Genomic DNA, 23,659 nt, shown 5'->3' with positions numbered 1-23,659 from the left:
GGATCTCTGATCAACTGGATGGTAGGCAAGAGTGGGCCGGGGTGGTCAGGGTGGGCCTGGGCAGCTCCAAGGTCCTTCGGCCTCCTGGTCTCGCAGGACTTCCGCTCCCTTCTGAGTGCGCACCTCGACTGACTGACTGAGCGCGGCCGCCGAGTTCAGTTGCACGGTACGCGATGCGCAACTCTCCCACCCCAATTAATTTCGGTAGATCTCAATCGCCGTGATAGTAATTGTTGATAAATTTGTTATTTCTGGCTGTTTAATGTTTATAACAATTTTTTTTCCAATGATGTCGACAAGCACTCCTTTGACCATGTAGCCATCTAATTTCTTAGAAAAGGTAAGTAATAGAATTCAAGGTACAGAATAACTTTTAAACCATGAACATTCTCACGGTATTTCATTTCGTGCGACACGAAACAGCATAAGATGAGATGACTAAACTGGCCTATTCCTACATCTCGTCTGTAATATTAGTTCCACAATATTAGTTCCGACCGATAAGGTAGGATGTGACACAAAAATGATAAGGGGGCTCTAGAGCCCCGCGGACGTGAGACAAAAAAATACATTGGGTGATTGGTCTACTCCTGTACCTCGCCTGTGTTCAAGGTCATCTGCCTTCCACTCTAGAGAACACGGCAGGTCGATGCATTTGCGTTCGTCTGAAAGACACAAAAGCGTTGCACAAAAATCGATTACGATCGTTGCAATTGATGCACGTTGATATTTTCCGATTCGCAAAAACGAGATGCACCGCGTACATCTCGCCGTATTAAGTAGTCAGTTAAGGATATAAGGAGCCGTATCCATCGATCTTTGAATATCTTCGCACAGTGTACACGGAATTTGAAACGGTACAAAATTTCCGACGATCGAACTGAGAGAATGCATAGCGTTTCCGGATTATTCTACACAGCAATACACGTATACTCTATTACGATTTAAGGCGGAACACTTTGAGCGTAATTTATTATCGTTATCATCGGGAAAAACAAATTGCGAATTTCTTCGAACACGTAACGTCTAAGTAGAGGATTTACGAATTGATTGATTATTAATCGAGTGACACGTGACACCACTGATTACACGATTGTATTCCTGGTCCATGAGGACGATTACGACATGTAATTGCGATCGCGATCACTGGGTGATTGATCGATTGTATTGTTTTCTGAATCCGTTAGCTGAACACCTTACACTCTGTTCGTCCAAAGGTCGTTCAAACCGCATTTTGTTATTCGTAATAGTAGCTTTTTCAAATTTTTATACTAAACAATATATTACTTTTAAATGATTTCTGAAGTTTCCATTGTGCACATTTGTGAAACATTTTGCCGGTTCAATCTCGATTTTGCTAGAACTTTCATCTACTATCGTTGTATAACAATGTTTTCTATTCGGGAGAAAATTCGGGATTTCTTTTGGGAGAAAGGAAATACGTGCAGAGTTTTTACATTTTCTTAAATGTTTCTTAATGTATGATACATTATTTGCTCTTTTTCTAATCATTTGATAACATGCATACTTGGATATTTAGCTGCTATCGCTGGGTTAAATGAAAAAATATATATTCGCAGGATGTTCACTTGGTCTGTAAATTTTAAATTATTGATAACAATGTAAAATTAAAACTGAAGAATTTAGTTGATTACGCTGATGCTTACATAAAATTTTAAAATAACATGTTTTCGCATACTTAATTGTTGATAATATTAAGTTTGTATAGTTTACAGTCTCCAGTGAATTTTTCTATATTTAAAAGATTTCTTTAGATTTAAAGGTTAGATAAAACAATTCGTAATTTCAATAGAACTATTTGATAATACAGTGCTAAATGGATAAAGAATAAATTGAACAAAAAGGTAATGTTTTTCTTAGAAATCTGATTAGTGTGTTACGTATGGAGACGTTTCTCCACGTTCATTTCGATTAGAAGTTCTAATCTCTTTTCTGAGAACGAAAAGCGTCCCAACAGGCCCCTTGTTTAATGATTGTACTCCGGCTGGACGCAGCTAGCACGAAGCATGATTCAGTAACAGCACCGTACGATTTCCTAATATGGAAATCTTCAAAACATCCCCTTCTGGAATGTTTTGTCAAGATAGTCTTTGATAGGAAACATCCTGGCTAACCCTTCGTTTTACCCCTATAAACAAAAGATCAAGCTGTAAACCTTAAACTCACTAGAAACGACAAATACGAGTATGCGACCGTAAAATAAAACAGATACATTCCCCTCTCATTTTTAGGGTATATAAACCCATGCATTTTCATCCTCTTCGGTTAGTCGAGAAGCGGTGCAGAAGAGATTCAGACGCGGTCCAGTACTCGTGCAGTCACGTCGCGTCAATTCTAGTGAGATCGGGTTAAAGTCCCTTTCGAATCAAACGTAACCTTATAGATTCCGTCAGTTCGGTATATATTCTATTTGGCATTCAACAATCGCTATCTAACCCCGCATTGCCTGTGCGTCAACACCGTGCATCATTAGTGTGGGATCAGGACCCCCAGATCAAAAGTATGTAGGAGATCGGGAAGAACGGGAGGGTTCCGTGGGTGAGCGCGTTAGTCAATCGGCTACCACCAGTGAGGCCGTGGGTTCGATTCCCGCGGCGGCGGTGCCCTCGTTTTTCCCGAGATCCTACAATTGGTGTCAGAAGTGGGATTGGGGGAACACCGATCGCCGCACGATGGCGCTGTGAGTTTCTGAGTTGTTACGACGAGTTGTGTTTGGTGGCTCTGTGTATGGCCACAACACAAAAAAGATGATGGGACGACGCTGTGACGGACATTCGAGGGCGAATGTCGTTGCAAGATGGCCGAGTGTGGGATCAGGACCCCCAGATCAAAAGTATGTAGGAGATCGGGAAGAACGGGAGGGTTCCGTGGGTGAGCGCGTTAGTCGATCGGCTACCACCAGTGAGGCCGTGGGTTCGATTCCCGCGGCGGCGGTGCCCTCATTTTTCCCGAGATCCTACATTAGGTAACAATTTCTCTAATTGTACACACTTACTACATCCACTCGCGACACAAACAACAACATTTGTAATTATCTGAAATCAGAAATATATTTGTCTTGTTTGTTAACTCGCGTAATCTATAGCCTGTAATTATTGCCTGTTTAGGATTCAACGATTCCCGCGAATTATGATGTTGTGAATATCGTTACGCGATACGACCTCGCGGGAGCGCTACACAACACAGCGACGAAAAGTGCGTCTAACGAAATATTAACGGCTTTATTCATTTTTTTAAGTAAGTTCGTCTTACACTGATGATGGTGTTTAATACACATTATGTACAAATCCTCTGGTCGTTATATTCAATTCTACTTTTCATAGAGACTATTCTATTTTATTTTAAAATTTATATATTGATTTTATGACTGCATTATTACTCTCTGCGAAAGTTTCATCATATTCGAAGCGTTATCGATTAATCATTCAATGAACCTAGATTATCAAATATTATAAATTGTGAACAAGTATGCAACATCCTTGCTATAACTTTATGAAAAAAATTTCAATGTTATGAAACAATCTGATCAAATGTTTGCAATAAATTTTCTTGTTTAAACCTACTCGTTCATCTTTCTGGTACAAAATGGCGTTTCAGAATTTCACTACAACGTAAAAAATGGACAACGGAGATTGTATCCATCGATCTATACCTGTGTAATGATAAACGATAAGTTTCTCGGTAAACGAATCATAACTAGAAATCGAGATTAAATGGCGCCGTGTGAGCTAAAGACGAGCACACGGTCACGTTTCAGTTATTTTTTCTGTTGCTTTAATGGGTACACGTGTTATATGGATAAACGGTATTTTATCCGAATAACAATAAAATAATAGAAACATACTAGGTAAGGAACATGTATGCAAAATGAAATTGATAAGTGTTTTTGTTGGGTTCTCGAAAAGAACTATGTCTTTATATTTAGTCGCGGAAATAAATATATCTTTATTCAACTAAATACAAAGCGGTTGCCGGCGGAGTTATCTTTGGGCAACTAATTCCAGGAGTCGAATGAACGATGTTGTATGTACAAGTGAATGATAAGTTGAAATATTCTTGTCTCCGACACGAGACGTGCAGGTCGCGAGAACGATAACGATTTCTCGAAAGACGTTGTAAGTGTCTAGTCTAGCCGAAGTCTCAATGTAGTCTCGGAGAGATCTCAAGTCTATCTGCTGCCCCGAGGTCCGCTGTTCTTTTTCGTCACGTCGGTGGTGACGCTATTTTTTGGCCATGGGCCCGTTTTCGGGGGAAGAATCATCCCTATTCGTTAATTTGACTTGAGGGCGGAGGATCTTCTGAAACAGCCCTCACCGGTGGAGGAGGAAGTCCCACCTCAAGTCAATAAGGAAGAGTTCCCAAAATGCGCGATTTATGGAACCTCGGAGCAGCGCAACGAAGGCCTAAGTGGCCCACGTAAGCCGTGCTAGCCAAGTGGCTAGCAGCTAATTTATTGCCCCTTGGCCGAGGTCCGGTGACGAAGACCAAGGGCTGGAAAAAACGTGCGTTTACTGTCTCTGGTTTTCGTCCGTTTGACGAAAACCAGAGACACGGTTATTGGGGTTGTAGCGCAACCCGAGCGTACCTCGCGTGGTGCGGAAGAGGATTTACGACCCCATGGCCGCCGCGTGTAGTGGGCCATAAGGCCCGCTGTGTCCGAATCCGGAACCCTCAAGTACCTCGCGGACGGTACACGGAGTGAGGGTCGCACGGATTGACTTATGGCCACTTTTCCAATGCCATCAGCTCGAATCCTCAAGCGCCTCGCGTGCGGCAACTCAAGGATTAGCATTCTTCGTGATTAGTCGAAGGACGGACAAAAATCGGAAAAGGGCTTTTACGTGCGTATAACAATGCGCTCGAATGTTGCGCTCCTCGCTTTTTAGAAGTTAACACGAAACCGACACGGACCGGGTAGGAGATTTCGTTGTCACGGGTGGCCAATGATTTTACAACGATGTAAAATCCGAAGCGCAGGACCCGGAACAATTCGATTTTTAACGCGGAATCGTACAGTTTTACTATTGTATCAATGGTGTACGTACCAAAATGGGGGAAAAGAAGCCAGAGCATGCGAATGCGCTACCAATGTCGATTCCTCTTGTCCCATGAAACCATGACCCCTTCCCCCACCCCGCCCCCAGAACCACCCACCCCACTCTAAATTTTATTCACTATAAGAACGAAAATGGTACACTTTTGCGGTTAGAACTCCAATACGTAAGCACTGCGAGAGGTACTCTTCGTTTATTGTACGTTTTGCGCATAGCGTCAGAACAATTGTTGTGTGTCAGCAATTCAGTGTCGGTCTACCTCCAACGTTTTCGTCCAAACGAAAAATTAAACAAAAAAAAAAGAACAAAATGACAAAAGAAAACGAAAAGAAAAATGGAAAATGAACAAGAAACGTTCGCCTGTCTGTGGAAGTAGCAATAAATTTTCATTTTTGATCATACTCCGCCCCCCGGACTATCACTGTCTGTTCGAGACTTTTACGATCGAGGCGACCGAAGCCTCGAATCGTGTCCCACGAGAATTAATAAGTTCCGAATAAGTATATGTATTTTCTCAATGGAAATGATACAATTGATATACATGTATATAGGAATATAAATCAGATATATATTTATATATATGTATATGAGTATATAATATCTATTAAAATACTTCCACTGTAAAATGATCTTTTTCTGTACTCCTTCTCCTGTTGTCTTATGATCCATAAGTATACAACTTTATACAAATATAAATGTCAGCAGGATAAAACACAAGCTGAGCAGGATAAAATACTGAACTACTGAACAGACATATCTTCGCGACTTTTCGCGAAGAAACAATTCCCATTATTCTTATCTCCGTCATCGCCACTTCGGAGCATAATATTCTCCGTCAAGACTATATCGACTACTAACTGCTATGGCTGACATAGGGAACGCTTTGTCCCAACTGACACCCACCGATCAAAAGCAATTGAATCTCCATTTTCACACGCATGGCAATACCTCCGGAAGTTCTGAATAATAGATCGGTGCAACATGTGCTTCTACCACTGTTTTTCTGCTACCACACGGCCGTAGGCGATGAAGATCACGTAGGTAGCTAGTCCACGGGCTGATCAAAGTCATGTCATATGAAATAAGCACTCTCTGGCGGTGTTTGACGATCGATCGGGATTTCGTACGGCTTGAACTTCTAATCAGTTAGAAATGTCTACGAAGATCAAGGACATTTCCATTTCACTGTCGGATTTCCTTATGAAAGTGTCGGGATGTTGGTTGGCAACGACCGACGGGGAACGAAAAAGAAGAATGATCGCAAGGAACTATACGTTTATTGTACTGCTTTTCGGATTGTATATCGACGTCACAGACATTTACCACAGTTTAGATGATATCTCCGTGAGTGCAACCGTTTCGTGATTTTGATCTCTTCTCACAGGTTCTGGATAATAAATTGTCCAAATGTTCATTTTTACGTTGTTGGTTCGCGAAAGTGACGAAAAACACACTAGCCCCCTATAACACAATTTTTTCGAACATGATAAGGTTCTGGGATTATGCAGCAGAGATTTTTTTACTGAATTTAATATAACAACCACTTCTTGTATATTGCGAAATTTTGACGACAATTGACTACAAAACGAAAACAACACAGAACACAATATATTATATATATGTAAGGAAGTTTACTTTCTCCTATTTTCAATTGCAGAATCTCCTTTACATGGCCGCCAACCTATTTCTTACCTCCATTGCCTTGCTCAAAACTACTCTGTTGCACCTGAATAAGAAACGATTTTTAAACTTAGTATTGTACACAAGACGGAATTTTTGGCACTCGAATTACGACGACAATGAAAAAGTGTTTATGAACGAGACCCGAAGATATTTTACTTTTATCATCACAGTTACGTACTGTATTATGGTTTACGTTCCGTGTAGTTACTTCATTATTCCAATGTTCGGTAAGTGAGGGAAATTAAATGTTAAAATAAAAATCGTACGCAATGGTGAATATTATGCTAATCCGCTACAGCAATTATTATTAAAATTTCGATTTTTACCCAATATTGAAAAGTATTCGTTTCCACAGCCAATAATTACTAGACTGCGGATCTTAATGAAATATAAAAATGTTCTGCATCGATTGCAAGAAATAAGAGCTACATAAAAATGTCTCTCCTCCTTTAATAATTTAATAATATATCGATGTTCTTAAATACTTTTAATATATTCATTGCTTTAAAATGTACCAGATTATTTTTATTATAAGTACATAAAATCTGCAGTCTACGATCGAATTCTCCACGGAAATTTAACCAATTCAAGCGAACTTGTTATCGAAACGTCCAAACTGAAAGCTACAGCAGTATTTTTGCAATACTTAACCAGTTCTCCTGTATTTTAGAGAACAGTGGAAGAAATTATTCTGACAGGGCACTTCCCCTACGTATGTGGACCGATCTGCCACTTTACGAGACGCCATATTTCGAAATTTGTTTCGCCCTGCAGGTATTACACGATCTATATCAAAAGAACATTGGTTAGTAATAATCAAGAGTAAAAATTTGAATATTAGTGTGGAATTCTATAACATACTACAAATTTTATCTTCAAAATATATGTAACTTCTTATGTGTGATGTATTCATTACCGATAGTACGCGCGTAATTAAGCAGCACGGGTAGTAGCGCCCATCTACCTACCTGACGAACCGATATGTATCGTCAGTTACGTGTCGATGACGATCGGGCGTAGACACTCCGACACCGTCGTAAAGCGTAGCCAGAATATATCGGACTTTATAATAACTGCTAGTATTGTAATATGTGTCTAAATATAATAGTAACATAAAACATTACATTATGTATTTAACTACCGATAAATCATTGATAAATTGCAAACGCATCTTAACAAACGCACTATAATTACTGAGAGCAGTTGCTACAAAGGATGAAATACACTTGCAATAACTAGACTGCGGATTTATATGCAAAATAAAAGTGGTCTTGTTTAATTGCATGATACAGGACCTACGTAGATAGTTATTCCATTCCTACTAATTTTAATGAGTCGAATAAAAAATAATTTTTAATGTTAATCACATCGAATTCGCAGTCTTGTAATAACATTCTGATTTCACAGGCACTGTGCGTTTTCCACATCGGTATCTGCTACGTATGCCTCGACAACTATTTCCTTTTGATCAACACACATACAGCCTGCCAGTTTCGCATGCTGCAAGACAAACTCTTAAATTTGTTGGACCCGAACAGTGAAATGATCGATTCGCCCGATTATGCGGATCAATGTTACCAAAACCTCAGGAGGTATATTCGAAAGCATCAAGCGCTCATCAACTACTGCAATAGACTCGAGATTATCTTCTCTTTTAATATCTTCTGCTATGTGTTAGTCTTCAGTGTGCTAACCTGCTTATCCATGTATCAGGCTCTTCTTGTAAGTTTAAACATTACATTGTACATGATATGCTATGCGGCAAATTTCATAATAATTGACCAAACTATGAGAGATAATTGTATGGATTGACGATATCATAATTTGTAAATTATAAATATACATTCAGCAACAGTTGTAGCAAATAATCTATTACAGGGAGAGATAAGCACTATACGACGGGTATCTTTTCTAATATACGTAGCGGGTAGTGTTTTTCAATTGATTATGCTTACTAATTCTTGCGGCTCTTTGATAACTGAAAGTATGAATGTTGGAGCGGTTGCATACGCAATATCATGGGCCGCGTTGTCAATGAATAAATCTGGCAGAATGGTAAGAAGAGATGTGCAAATGATCATCACGAGATCCCAGAAACCTTGTCAGTTGACTGCTGGTGGATTCTTTCCCGTATCGTTGCAGACTTCAACCAAGGTACTCTTGAACGGTATTAGTTTTATGTATAACCAATTCAAACGAATTTCTCAATTATTGAATCATAAAATGATTACTGAGCTTTGTCACTTCAAGTGGTAAAAACATTCACTTGTTTCATAATTTTTTGCGGCAGCTCCTTCATAAACATATTGTTTTATAGCTTATCAGTAGCGCAGTGTCTTATTTCACTTTGCTGAGGGAATCATCTTCAAACGTACAAGACACATAGTTACCTGAACACATTGTATTTGAGATCCGTTTGTTCAAAGCAGTAAGCGTTCTTGACCAATAGTATTAATGGGTATCAATAGAACTAACATGGAGGTAATAATTAACAGAAATGTGTATATCTGTTCATCAAATTAATTAAAGTATTTTTCAAGCAATCTTCCAGAAAAAAATGTTTACATCTGCACAGGTTACTAGCACGGAGTAAGAACAATGAACCAAAAATAACGGATGAAATTAAAGAAATAATTCATGCAGTGAAGAGCAAGACTGAATCCACTCTATTTGAAACAGCATAATTTTTTCAAAATTAGACCAAATGACATACAAATCAGATATACAGGGTGGCCCACATAACTCTGAACAGCTCAATATCTCGAAAACTATGCCATCGATTTTAAAGTTCTTAGTCTTAAATTGCATGGAACTGAAGGGCCTTTCTGACTACATAAACGTGAAGTGGCCTCCCTTCCCTTTTAACGGGGGAGGGGAGGTACCTTTATAATTTGAAATGTGTTCAGGATTCAAACTGTGGAATTCGGTGCCTGTTGTCTGACAGGCGACCGCTATTTCATACGGTTTTTGTCGCGTATGTCAACACCCGGCAAGAGCGCGTGTCGCCGTTGCTCGACACCGCGTAGCAACCGTTTCAATTCTCATTGGCCGAATTCCACAGCCTGAATCCTTCAAATTGAGACAAACAAGGATCGTCCGATGTGCGAGCTCCAATCACGGTGCTCCACATTCGACGGTCTTTGTTATTTAAGGCACCTGCTTATGCCTTCTCTCTCTCTTAACGTTCTGAACGCTCATCAATCGCAAGGTATCGCTCTAACACGTTTGCTCGTCTGTCCGCTCTCGTCTCGATAAGTAGAGATTCTCATCTCTCGCGCTCTGAGACTCTCGCGATTTCGCATTATTCGGTAGCAATATTCTCGCGATATTCCGCGCCGCGTTACGTGCACTCTGCTTCGCGTCAAGATTTCCGGCGTCCGCGTAGAAGATTTCCGTCTCGCGGCGGCACGCGTTTCGTGCCGCTCAAGATTTCCTCTTCGCGATCCGACGGCAGAAGTTTGCACGCGCAAGATCTCCGTCCGTTCGCCGGCTCGCGACTCTCGTTCGCGCGTTCTCTCTCGCGCTCGCGAGTGCCTCGCACCTCGTGCGTCGTACAACCAGAACCAACCGAATAAAGTGCAATTTTTCCGAAAAAGAAAGGTTTGATTCTCCCGTCTCTCCTTGCCTCCTCGCGCGCTCATTTCTGAGTGGTCCCGGCCCCCAGGCGACTCCGACCTTCGGTCGATGCCAAACAAAATGGAACCCCCTATAAAATGTTACATATTTAGATTCTACCGGAAAAAACAAGTCAATTTTGTCTGAAACATTTTTTTGTCAGATACTTCCATGATGAGATATAACAATTTGAAGTTTCGAGTTGTAGGTACTTGAAGCGCTCGGAAATAGCGTTATCGAATTATACGCGCTTGAGTCCTTTGCTTATTCGTGAAGAAATAAAATGTACTTTAAATTAACTGTTCAAAATGTCCACCACGGGCTTGTAAACATTTATTTACTCGAAACATCAAAGTTGTTCTAACATTTTTTAACATTTCGGGAGTCACTGAAGCGCAAGCGTCACGTATTCTTTGTTTCATATCCTCTTTTGTCGACGGTGGTTCAAACATAACTTTGTCCTTTACATATTCCCATAAGAAAAAATCTAATGGTGTTAGATCGGGGGATCGAGGAGGCCATTGACCCCCACGACCTATCCATTTGTTCCCAAATTTTTCGTTCAAAAATTGGCTGGTGATGATTGCAAAATGTGGAGGAGCGCCGTCTTGTTGGAACCACATTTCTCTTCTAACGTGCAGTGGCACATCTTCCAAAAGCGCAGGCAAATGATTGTTTAAGAAATCACAATAACTTGCAGATGTTACAGTTTCTTGAAAAAAATAAGGTCCAATCACAAAATCTAGTATTAGGCCACACCAAACATTTAAAGACCATCGATGTTGAAAGGGAACACATCGCCTCCAATTTGGGTTTTCCACGGCCCAATAATGCAGATTATGTCTATTTACATGCCCTGAATTCATAAAAGTGGCCTCATCGGAAAAAAGTATTTTGCACAAAAAGTCATTTTCCACAACACCCTGCAGCCACTCACAAAATCTTACGCGTTAATCGTAATCTGCTATCGAGAGCTCTTGTGATAAAACCATGTGATATGGATGATACTTTTGCCGTTTCAAAATTCGTTGAATTAATGAACGACTAATATGTGATGTTTGTGCAAGTGTACGTTGACTAATATGAGGATTTAATGTAATTGCAGCAAGAATACTGGCACTATTATTTTCATTAGTGGCAGCTTTAGGTTTATTGCGAGTATTTTTACACAATTCACCGTGCTCGCGAAGCCGCTTTTCTAAATTATGAAATGTTGCATGACATTTTTTGATCCCATAACGTTCAAAAAACATTACTGCTGCACTCCGATAATTTTTTTGGCATTCACCTAACGTTAATAACATATCCACTTCTGTGTCAAAAGTAGCCATAATCACAATGTTACTGCTTGAATAACAGCTCTAAACTGAAAACGTTTTCATAGATAAGTGAGTCAAACTCAAGAATTGTAAATATTATTGTTTGTGTTTCTTCATGAATAAGCAAAGGACTCAAGCGCGTATAATTCCATAACGCTATTTCCGAGCGGTTCAAGTACCTACAACTCGAAACTTCAAACTGTTATATCTCATCATGGAAGTATCTGACAAAAAAATGTTTCAGACAAAATTGACTTGTTTTTTCCGGTAGAATCTAAATATGTAACATTTTATAGGGGGTTCCATTTAAAATTACAAAGGTACCTCCCCTCCCCCGTTAAAGGGGAAGGGAGGCCACTTCACGTTTATGTAGTCAGAAAGGCCCTTCAGTTCCATGCAATTTAGGACTAAGAACTTTAAAATCGATGGCATAGTTTTTTCGAGATATTGAGCTGTTCAGAGTTATGTGGGCCACCCTGTATATATTTATATATTCCACTGTAAATAGTCTTTTTCTGTATACCTTTCCCTGTTGTTTCCTTGTTTCTTTTGTGCAGTTCTCACGCATCTGGATATGCGAAAGTAAAATTAATATTTTTGCATAATTCAAATTGAATAGTAATTAATTTGCATCGAACGTTTAATACTTCTATTAGCGTCACTTCGTGATTAACTGATGATTTCTATTGTAAATATTGTAGGAATATGTTAAACTCCTACGTCTCGGGTGTGACGTATCGGGTGAAATGATTGGACACCGATTTCACTAAAATACTCTATTTTATTGCGACGTCTCTATTCTCAAACTACAATTCGATATTCGATGTCTCGTCAACTTCATCGCTCGCGACTCTCGCTCTACTAACCAAGCATCCCTCGCATTCGCCCCTAGATCCAAGGCCCACTTTCATTCTTCCTCTCTCGCACTCTCATTCTCACTCTGTCAGTCTCGCATTCATTCTGAAAACTCAATTAGTCACGCGCGCCCTGCGCTTGACGCCCCAAAACACTCCACTCCTGTCACTGAGACCCAAACACTCTTCTTTCACACTTCGGTCCAGACAGACTCCCTTTCACGATGGACCCAAACACGTTGGCGTCACGATGTCATATCCACAGTTATTCTAAACAATCGCATTCATGACCTTACACCCCCTCCTTTCATGCTAAACCCAAACATGTTGGCACCACGATGTCGCGTCCACAGTTATCCTAAACAATCACTCTAACATAGTCGCATTCATAACCATACATCCTTCCTCTCAAGCAGAACCCAAACACGCTGGCGCCACGATGTCGCATCCACAGTTATTCTAAACAATCATCTTGACTCAGTCACACTCACATTCCTACACTCGGCCATCCTACCCGGACATTCGCCCTCGAAGGTCTTAAATTACATTTCTTCCTCACTTGTAAGGTCATCTTGCTCATTCACCCATGGCTTCATATAATCCGCCGCTATCGAAGTTTCCTGCGGGCCCTTGCATTCGCCTACTTTGTACACTACATATCTGTTATTGCGTAGAACTCTAATTACTCGGTAGGGCCCCAAGAACTTGTTCGCAAATTTCATGTCCGGCGCCTGTTGTATGCGTTTTATCGCAACCAAGTCATCTGTTGAATAGACTATTGGATTCGCAAAGGCACGGCGCGACGCGGTAAACACGAACTACCCGGTATCGTAGTGGTCACGCGAGTCGACGGGGGAATCGACAGGGCATAAACACAACTACGCGAAGGTCGCAATGCGGTCGAATCAACCGGCATACGAAAATGGCTTCGTCGGATACTTTCGCTACGAAGTACCGCGCGGCGATCACGTTCGTTTACAATAATGAAGCGGAATTTCGCATAATCAGAAAGATACCTGTCGGCGCACGCATGGCTGGGCTCGTCGATAAACAGGCTGCGAGGTGATGCTCGTCAAGGCGCCGCACAGTGGGCAATTTGGACGAAATCGGATTCAAAATCAAGGAACTTTCGATAAGAATGCGGTAGAGCGATGAAATTTTTTTTAAATGAAAGCTGAAACTTAGTAGAATATAGGAAAAATAGAGAGATTGTGGTCCGAACGTTTTTTAACCTCGAGAAAATTCGTTAAACGCGCACAAATTCAAGAAAATGTTAGTTTTTTCAATACCACGCCCGGAAAAAAATTTTTTCTAACATGCTATACATCATTTCCCATAGATTTTTTCACGCTGATTTCAAATCTGGTCTCAAAATTTGTCTACGACCTCAGGATTTTGCAAAAACTAGATTTTTGTGACGAAAAACTAATGAAGTCATTTTTTCGTGAAAATGATTTTATAACACTCTAGTTTGAAGGTATATTGTATTTTCATATATAAAATTCAATAAAAGTAATAATAATGACGTATTTGAACGTTTTCAGTTACTTACGGAACATGAAGCGCTTCACATCTCGTCACCACTTGACGTATCGCTGTTATTGCTACTGGCACTTTCGGCAAACTGTCTGTGGTTGTAATGAAGTATAAATTAGATATCTATTGTCCATAATTATATTTTCGAAAATCCGACAATATTTGCAGAAGCTTTGGAGATCGACGTGCAATTTATAAAAAATATTGCTACAATATTATCAGTCTTCAAATGCAAGCAACCCTTAAAAATAAAAGAGCTCGAAGAATTCTGTTGGGAGACATATTGTTTTCATTATACATTATTTCCGTGGGCTCGAATGAGTCCTACCTTGCATAAGTTATTAAAGCATGGTTGCGAAATAGCAAAACAGTTTCTATTGCCAATAGCTTATTATTCAGAAGATGCAAATGAATCGTGGAATAAACTGTACAGAAAAAACATGATACTTCACTCACGACAAAAGAGTCGAAAAAATAGAATCTTAGATGTTTTTAATCGCGCAATGCACTTAACCGACCCGAAAATTTCTATCATATTACTAAAAGATCGATTAAAGTTGTACCGAAGAAAGAAAATAGCCGCAGAATGTAGAAACTTCGTCGAAGAAAATGCGTAAGTTAAAAAGATTAAATACTTACCTTACTTCCTCTGTAAATGAAAATATAATTATGGACAATAGATATCTAATTTATACTACATTACAACCACAGACAGTTTGCAGAAAGTGCCAGTAGCAATAACAGCGATACGTCAAGTGGTGACGAGATGTGAAGCGCTTCATGTTCCGTAAGTAACTGAAAACGTTCAAATACGTCATTATTATTACTTTTATTGAATTTTATATATGAAAATACAATATACCTTCAAACTAGAGTGTTATAAAATCATTTTCACGAAAAAATGACTTCATTAGTTTTTCGTCACAAAAATCTAGTTTTTGCAAAATCCTGAGGTCGTAGACAAATTTTGAGACCAGATTTGAAATCAGCGTGAAAAAATCTATGGGAAATGATGTATAGCATGTTAGAAAAAATTTTTTTCCGGGCGTGGTATTGAAAAAACTAACATTTTCTTGAATTTGTGCGCGTTTAACGAATTTTCTCGAGGTTAAAAAACGTTCGGACCACAATCTCACTATTTTTCCCATATTCTACTAAGTTTCAGCTTTCATTTAAAAAAAATTTCATCGCTCTACCGCATTCCTATCGAAAGTTCCTTGATTTTGAATCCGATTTCGTCCAAATTGCCCACTGTGCGCCGGTGGTCGATGGCTTCACGCAATCAACGGCACTCCAGCGAGCTCGTGGTGGAGGAGCATACATATATACCAATTGTGACCTCGGGTGTACGCAACGAACCCGTACCGGGGCCGTCATCCCCACAATTGGTAACCCCGACGTGATTGTCGGAGGTCGAGGAGAACTCGTGCAGCCGTCGTGGTTCCCGAGTTCCGGGCGTTCGAGGCTTGGTGCGGAGCAACAAGGAGTTTCTCTCCTCTTCGGCACGGCGTGCTATGCCGTATTGTGGACGGCGGCGAGGGAGCAGCTCGGCGTTCCGGCGAGGGTTTGCGTGAAGTCACCGACACCGGCGCCTTTTCACCGAGACGACCCTGGCTGCTTGCCGTCCCAGAGTCGCGGGCCATTTCGCCTCGCCGGCCGTGCAGTTTCAGTGCCTGTGTTAAGTGCCTAATGCGGTCGTTACGATCCTTTTCGAGTGCGTGTGAGCGTAGTTGCTGCGTGCTTTTCGGTCACGCGAGACCGTGCATCTGTGTATAGCGTATGTGTGAGATTCTTTCTCTGAAAACATTTCTGAGCGTGCGTTCATGTATGTGTTGCGACTCCGCGCGTGAATTCTTCGATTTCGCAGTTGCTAATTCGCATTGCTCGCGTCATAAAATGCGTTTTTCTCGTTCGTGCTGGAACGCGGGTTGTGCTGACCGCGTCATTGGTGTTAGAGGTCTAGGTGCCCCTGGCGAGCGTTTTTGCCCGCGGTTGCCGTGCGTGTATCGCGTCGTATAATTCGCGCTTTGTTTCGGGACATTGTGTCCTTCCCGCGCAAAGTTTTTGCTTGCGGTTGCCGTGCGCGTCCCGCGTCGGTTCATGCGCGCTGTTGATGTTCGCAACCTTGCGCCGTCTCTTACACATCGATCTTGCTGTCGTGTTGACGCGACCTTTTCATACCGGTTATTTTTGAATTTAGGCATCGCTCGCGAGCGACCGTTGTCGCATTGCGGCGCGTGCGTCCGCCATATTTCTCTCCTTTCCCCGTTCGGTGACTCGATTTTATGATGGCCGACGGCGGCGGTACGCCTACTCCCGGTGCGAGCGGATCATCGGACCCGCTCGGGGTCGTCGAGAACTAACTACCCTTTCCCGAAGATGACCTCATTCTATAAGGGCGATCCAGCGCTCTGGTTGGCCCAGATCGAGGGAACAATGCGTTCGGCGCGGATTACTTCCGAGACCAGGATGACCGATACGGTACTTGCGCATTATTACGACCTATGGTCCGTCCGAGGAGGCCAACTTGCGCAAATTATTGATAGGGTGTTGTCAGACGGCAAACCATCCCTTATTTTAAACCGATTGCGTGATTTGAACGACGGCTCTTGCGATGACGCCGTCATACTGTCTATATTTTTAGAGCAACTCCCTTCGAGCCATCGGGCCATCCTCGCGTCGACGGGCTGTGCGGAATTGGATAAATTGGTTAGTATAGCGGACAAAATTGCGGAGACTTCGGGTCCCTCTGACCCGCACGTCTTGTCCGTTGCCACTCAACCTTCCTCTTTTTCGTTGGAGGAAGAGTTTAAGCGCTTGTCCACGGAGCTCCTCAAACTCCGAAATGATGTTCGTGGTCTTCGGACCGATTTTACGAAGCTGCAACGGCAGCGCTTGCGCTCGGTTACCCCGTCCTGTCAAGGGCGGTCCGGATCTCGGGGTCCTGCCCCGGGTCCGAAGCTATGTTTAGCGCACCGTAACTATCCGCACAACCTGACGTCGTGTAGGGAGTGGTGTGACAGGTATTCTACCTTCTCCCAAAAAAACTAAAAGGATCTTCCGTTGCTGAGATGGGTACGGAAGCGTCTCGTCCCTCATCCCCTCTCCATGTTAAAGATCGCGTATCTGGCGTGACTTATTTAGTCGACACGGGCGCGGACCTGTCCTTGGTTCCTGCCAACCCGAGTATCCGTGGTAGACCGACCGGTTTTAAGTTAATCGCGGCGAACGAGTTGACTATCGACACATTCGGCTAGTCGTTTCGGTCGTTGGACCTCGGTTTGCGGCATCCTATCAAATGGAATTTTTGTATAGCCGCGGTGCCACACGCGATCATAGGAGCAGATTTGCTCAAGCATTACGGTCTTCTGGTGGACCTTAGGTCGCACCGCTTTATCGATTCCGGTACTAATGTCTATGTTACAGTGAAACACCGAAATCTGGAGAATGTCGACTTTCACCGGTGAATGTCAACATTCACATAGTCGCTTGGTGTATGTCCGAAATATTTGCTAAATACCCTTATTTCTGACTTACACCGGTAAATGTTGACATTCACCATGCACTAATGGTGAATGTTGAACATGTTGGAGATTTATATTTTCTTCTCCGTAATTCAGTCGCTATAAAACGTCACGCCAAGTCGTGATTAATTTCGGGTTATGTGCGTTACGTTACATTTCCTCATAAAAAAGGTTTAGGGTTAGGGTTAGGGTTAGGATTAGGGAATCACTTGGGGGTAGAAGGGGGTGAATCGACTTTCGAGTAGAACTATGGGATTAGGTAAGGGTGGTATGCCCCTGGTAAATCCTCCCAAAATTTTGTTATTTTCTTCCTACGACGCTCGGTTTAGGAGATGCAACGATTTTTAGAGGAGGCGAAAATAAATTTGGGGAGGGCAAAGGGGTGGCGAATCGACTTTTGAATAGGAAAGGAATGACCAAGAATTTAAAATACACAGTACATTCTACATGAGAAAAGAAAATAATAGTAATAAAAAAATGACTTACTTATGTGATTCAAATCTTATTTATTGCAACAACTTAAACTATTATGACACTTTGAATTGCACAAGAGTCCCTTGCTTTTACAACTGCATTTATTTGTGGAACACTTTCTTTTGCAATGACAGCGTGTATAGCCTTGTCCACCGCTTTTCGAATTAGCTGCAGCTGCTTCTCTCAGCGACATTTCTTGAAAAGAAATCTCATCTATGGAAAGTAACTTTTCTTTGCAAATTACGAACTGATTACGTGTGTAAAGCTGTTTGAGGGTACCATTTTTATTTGCCAGTTTATAGAAGTCGGAGTCTTCTATTTCAACAACAACCGCTAACACATTTCGGCTATCTGTACGACCACGGTCGACATCAGGGACTTGTATTCGTACATTATCACCAATTTGAGCAGGAGGAAATTGTTTTTGTGAGGTTCGTAACATTTTTGTTGGTTGCAGTAGAAGATTTTCTTTCGCGGCCGCTCTTTTTGTAGAAATCAACTCGTGTTTTTCAGTCAGAATTTGATGTGAAGACGTTGTAGGTTGTAGGTCCTCTTCAATATTTTTCTTTGGAATATGGTTTTCGGTATGACCACCGCTCAAATTTTTTTTATAAGCATTAACAGTTTCTTCAAGCTGTTCTTCGGTTTCAGAAGTATTGGCAATTTCTTCGAGTTGTTCTTCAGTTTCAATATTTGCGATTTGTTCGCCAGGCAAAAAAGACGATGCTATGCCTCTTTTTGTTTTAACGCCAAACATGGCTTCATAAGGACTTTGGCGTATTCCTTCGTGGTATGTAGTGTTCTTGGCAAATTGAATAAAGGATAAACCATCTGACCATTTATTTGTATCGTTATCGTTCATCCATGCAGTTAGCATATTCTGTATATCCTGATTGGCCCTTTCAACTGAGCCTTGTGTTTGACTGTGACGAGGCTTTCCATGAACTATTTTAACATCTTTCCACATAGCGCATATTTCGGATATGACTTGATTACTAAATTCTCTACCATTATCTGATTTGGTATCTAACACCAAATGTTAAAAATATGGAAAGAACGTGATGCGCTACTTCTTCAGCTCTTTTAGTTTTCAAAGGTCGTAGCTGGACAAACTTAGTTAAATGATCTTGATACACCATTATGAACTTATATTCGCCATCTCTGTTTGACTGCAGATCTATCAGATCAACTTGACATCTTGAGTTTAATTCAGAACTAACCATCGGCTTCACAACAATACCTTTCTTAGGTGCACTGTGTTTCATTTGACACTGTTTGCATAAATTTAAATACAACATTACAACCTCATATGTGATATTTTTGTATTTAACTTGCAACTCTTTAAGCATACGTGTTCTTCCTCCGTGGCCTATTCTGGTGTGAGTTTCATATAGTATACTGTACAATTCTTCATTGGTAACATAATACTGTATGTTCGTTTCCCCTGGTTTTAATGGTACAATTAACTTCTCTTTATCATTAATTTTTAAAACATCAAAACGTTTTAATCGTCTGTAATCCAAAGGTGTGTTGCATTTAATTTTAGCAGAAACCACTTCAGAAAGTATTTTAGAATACTTTTCTTGAGAAAAATAAAAACAATTGTCTGCTCGTTTACCCGCAATTAATGCATTTAACTTTTCAAGAAAAAGATGACGATTTACTGCAGTATCCATTTAGTATAAATTAGGGTATCGGAAGAAAATTAAGAAAACGTTGCTCGCGTTATCAAAGCTTGCATAAGACTGACAAAGCTGATTGACTCCGAGCAGAACAAAGGATTTGGCGGGAGAGAGCCAGTCGCTTGTTTTTTGACTCTTCTGTTTTGGACCTCCACCAGAGCATATCTGTGATTGTCGACATACACCGGACAGGGTCCGAATATACAACAATGTAATAAAATATTCGATCTTTCACCGACGTATTTGGTATCTGTTGACATTCACCGGTGAAAGTCGACATTCTCCAATTTCGGTCATTCACGGTAACATCTATACGGTTGCCACTCCGCGTGACGTCGCTGCAGCTCGGTAAGTACCGTGAAGCCGTCTTCGCCGTTCGCGGGTATTCTCGCGGAATTTCCAGACGTGTCCGGGGCGTCCAAGCTTCGGCCTTCCAAGTCGGCAGATGTATTCCATCACATCTTGACTACCGGTCCTCCGGTTTCTGAAAGGCCTCGTCGCCTCAGTCCGGAGAAGTTGCAGGCCGCGAAGAGCGAATTCTAGTCTTTATTTGCCGCCCTTCGTCTAGCCCTTGGGCCAGTCCCATCCATATGGTGCTGAAGAAGGACGACACATGGCGCATATGCGGGGATTATCGTGGTCTGAACCGGCAAACTATACCGGACAAATATCCCACGCCCCATTTGCATGACTTCTCCTGCAATCTGCACGGGAAGAAGATTTTCTCTTCGCTTGATCTTTATAGAGCCTACAATCAGATTCCCATGGCTCCCGAGGACGTTGAAAAAACTGCAGTGACTACGCCGTTTGGTCTTGTCGAATTTTTGTTCATGACCTTCGGGCTGAAAAATGCCAGTCAGTCTGTTTGGGATTGACGGAATGTGTCGGCAGCGTGCTCGAGCCGACGCGGATCGCCGCCTCGCGATTGGTGGGATCGCGGAGAGCAACGAGATCGAGGATCGATTGCCGGCTCGCGTCGTAATTGGAGCGCACCGACTAGTCGGATTAATATCGATTATCGACGTCTCGCCGGCACCGATCTATCACCAGTTCGTCTCTAACGTTCTTGGCAGCAGCTAGCAATCCGATCGCTACCGCTTCTATTTATCTTACTCGTTTGAACGCCGCGCGTCTTGTGACCGGTTCCTCGAGTAATCGCTATCTCCGGATCCCTGCAGTACGACGGGATAAATATCTTTCTCCGACTCTAATTACGTATTGTTGAGTGTTTATTATAACAGTTATATACACAGTCTGTACAAAGTGTCTGTGACAGTCGACGATCCCTGACGGGAAATAAAGTTATTGTTTTCGTTGAGTGCGGCTCCGAGTTAATCTCCCTTCGCTCCAAAACATAGTCGTTTGAACGTTTCCTCAACAGGATATTGGGTGATCTTGATTTTCTCTTTACATATATCGACGATATTTTAATTGCGTCAAGCTCTCATGAAGAGCACGCTGACCATCTTCGTACGGTCTTTAAGCGGCTCCAGGAGCATCAATTGCGCGTTAACCCGAGTAAATGCGTGTTCGGCGCGTCGGAGATTGAATTCCTCGGGTACGCGATCAATTCGTCGGACATTCGGCCCTTGACTTCGAAGGTTGAAGCTATTTTAAAGTTAAGGAACCGAAACGGGTTATGGACCTTCGTCGTTTCCTCGGTATGATTAAGTTTGTAACGGGTATACCTGAGGCCCGCGACTTCCCCGGACTAACGCCGCGCCTACCGCCGCCCCACTCCCGCTCGCCAGCGAGCGCGCCGCCAGCCCGCGGCCGAGCACAGCCTCCCGTCGCGGCCGCGAGGTGGCCACCGCGACGAAGCGGCTGCTCGCGAGCAAACATGAGCTGTAGGAGAAACAAATAAACCACCGCGACACCGTAACTGGACCGGCAGTCGAGGCGAGGCATCCGCCGCTCCGAAACGATTCCGTCGCTAAAGAGCAAGCCACCGCCACATAACGCCTCGACCGTGAATCCGACCGACCGCACACCGTTACCGCCGAAACCACCGTTCCCGCCAACACCACCATTCCCGCATCCAAGCCTGCACCGTGCAAACGGGCAGGAATCCCTCCCCCGAGGGGCGCAAGCCTACGGGAACCAGTCCGAGCCCGCATCGTGCAAACGGGCGGGAATCCCTACCCCGAGGGGCGCAAGCCTACGGAACCCTCCTGCTCAACAACACCGCTTGACCCCGATTCCGAGGCGATACCGCCGCGATACCGAACCGCCGCGATACCCGCTCGCAATACCCGCTCGCGATACCGTCGCGATCACGCCACCTTTGGGCGACCCTTGTAAATAGAAGTATAAGGAGAATACAGACCAGTATTCATCCAGGACACCGGCTTTCCTCCTCGAGGCGCTACCGACCCCTGGCAGCCGGCTGAGCCGGCATTACCTCCACCCCGACGGATACCCGTCACAACTTTTACCGTAGGAACATTCCTCGAACGGCGCATTTGCAAGCGCCATTAAACGAGTTCCTACGTGATTCGCGGAAGAATGATCCGCGGGAAATTCCGTGGACCGCGAGCTCGAGGGAGGCATTCGCGAGAACCAAGGAAGCCCTTGCCAAGGCGGCCTTGTTGGTGTATCCGCGGTTAGGTGCCGACCTTAGGGTGACGACGGACGCGTTCGATTTTGCGATGGGCGCTGTCCTTGAGCAGCGGGGCCTCGATTCGAATTGGGAACCCCTGGCGTGTTATTTTCAAAAGTTCTTCCTGGCTCAGGCCAAGTACAGCGCATATTATAGTGAGCTAACAGCCATTTTTGAGGCCCTTCGGCATTTTCGCCATTTCATTGAGGGTCGTGAATTCTCAATTATCAGTGACCACAAGCCCCTTAGATACGCGTTTGTTCAACGTCCGGAGAAAGCTTCTCCTCGGCAGATTCGGCAGTTATCTTACATTGCTCAATTTACTACGTCGATTCTTCACGTTCCGGGGCCGGAGAATACCGAGGCTGACGCATTATCTCGCGTTGATGCTCTCCGTTTTCCCCTTGAAATCAGCTTTGACGATATTTCTAAGCAGCAGGCTGCCGATGAGCAGCTAGAGCTCATTCGGAATTCTCCTGAGTTTCCGCTCAAGTTAAAGAAAATTCTTTGGGGCCTAGAGAACGTCGCGATTTACTGCGAGATCTCTGGTGAGGCGATTCGCCCATATATCCCCGGTTCTCTCCGGAGAAAACCGTGTTTGATTTATTTCATAATCCCGCCAATCCTGGAGCGAAAGTTTCTGACCGTGTGATCCGGCAGCGTTATGTCTGGCCGGGCATGACGAAGGACGTTGCACAATGGTGCAAAACTTGCATCAAATGTCAACAGTCAAAGGTAGCGCGTCATTTTAGGCACCTTCCAGAGCACTTCGTTGCTCCGGATGGGCGATTCGATCATGTTCACTTGGACATTATCGGACCTTTACCGCCCTCAGAAGGTTTCACGTATTGTCTCACCCTTATCGATAGATTTTCTAGGTGGGTCGAGGCGGTCCCCCTAAAGGACACGACCGTCATGTCCGTTGCGAGAGCTTTCTATGATTCCTGGGTCTCGCGTTCGGCGCCTCCAAGGTGTTGACTACGGACCAGGGTGCCCAGTTTGAGTCGAGGTTGTTCGCTGCTCTTTTATCGCTAATCGGGTGAACCGTATTCGGACGACTCCGTATCATCCCGCTTCGAATGGGATGATTGTACGGTGGCACTGCGTGCTCAAGGCGGCAATTATGTGCCACACCAGTAGTGACTGGTCGCGCGTCCTACCAACGGTACTACTTGGGTTGCGAGTACATGTTCGTGCAGATGTCGATGTATCTCCGGCCGAGTTCATGTTCGGCACGACACTGCGTTTACCAGGGGAATTCTTCCTCCCGGAAGATTCCGCTCCGGAACCTAACGTGT

At 43.1% G+C, this 23,659-nt stretch overlaps 1 protein-coding gene and 1 long non-coding RNA gene across 2 annotated transcripts; both read left to right on the top strand.

The window, feature by feature from the left end:
• Positions 1-6,027: 6,027 nt before the first annotated feature.
• LOC143356650 (uncharacterized) lies at positions 6,028-22,865 on the top strand. Its single transcript, XR_013082706.1, has 2 exons — positions 6,028-6,499; positions 22,855-22,865. It is a non-coding gene; the product is annotated as an uncharacterized LOC143356650 (long non-coding RNA).
• Positions 6,728-9,461, top strand: LOC143356648 (odorant receptor 13a-like). The gene is made up of 6 exons (XM_076792528.1): positions 6,728-6,985; positions 7,429-7,532; positions 8,166-8,480; positions 8,637-8,912; positions 9,076-9,239; positions 9,310-9,461. Exons 1-5 carry the CDS (start codon positions 6,745-6,747, stop codon positions 9,142-9,144), a joined length of 1,005 nt encoding a protein of 334 aa, XP_076648643.1. The 5' UTR covers positions 6,728-6,744; the 3' UTR covers positions 9,145-9,239; positions 9,310-9,461.
• Positions 22,866-23,659: the final 794 nt, after the last annotated feature.

This window comes from Halictus rubicundus, chromosome 8, assembly GCF_050948215.1.
Source record: "Halictus rubicundus isolate RS-2024b chromosome 8, iyHalRubi1_principal, whole genome shotgun sequence".
In the NCBI taxonomy this organism is placed as follows: domain Eukaryota; kingdom Metazoa; phylum Arthropoda; class Insecta; order Hymenoptera; family Halictidae; genus Halictus; species Halictus rubicundus.
This window is presented reverse-complemented; position numbering and strand designations above follow the sequence as displayed.

Excerpts from the sequence above, each read along its gene's own strand:
- LOC143356648 (XM_076792528.1), top strand. The coding sequence starts at position 6,745 with ATGGCCGCCAACCTATTTCTTACCTCCATTGCCTTGCTCAAAACTACT. Across the intron at positions 7,533-8,165 it reads AAATTTGTTTCGCCCTGCAG|GCACTGTGCGTTTTCCACAT; the intron begins GTATTACACGAT and ends CTGATTTCACAG. Across the intron at positions 8,481-8,636 it reads CCATGTATCAGGCTCTTCTT|GGAGAGATAAGCACTATACG; the intron begins GTAAGTTTAAAC and ends AATCTATTACAG.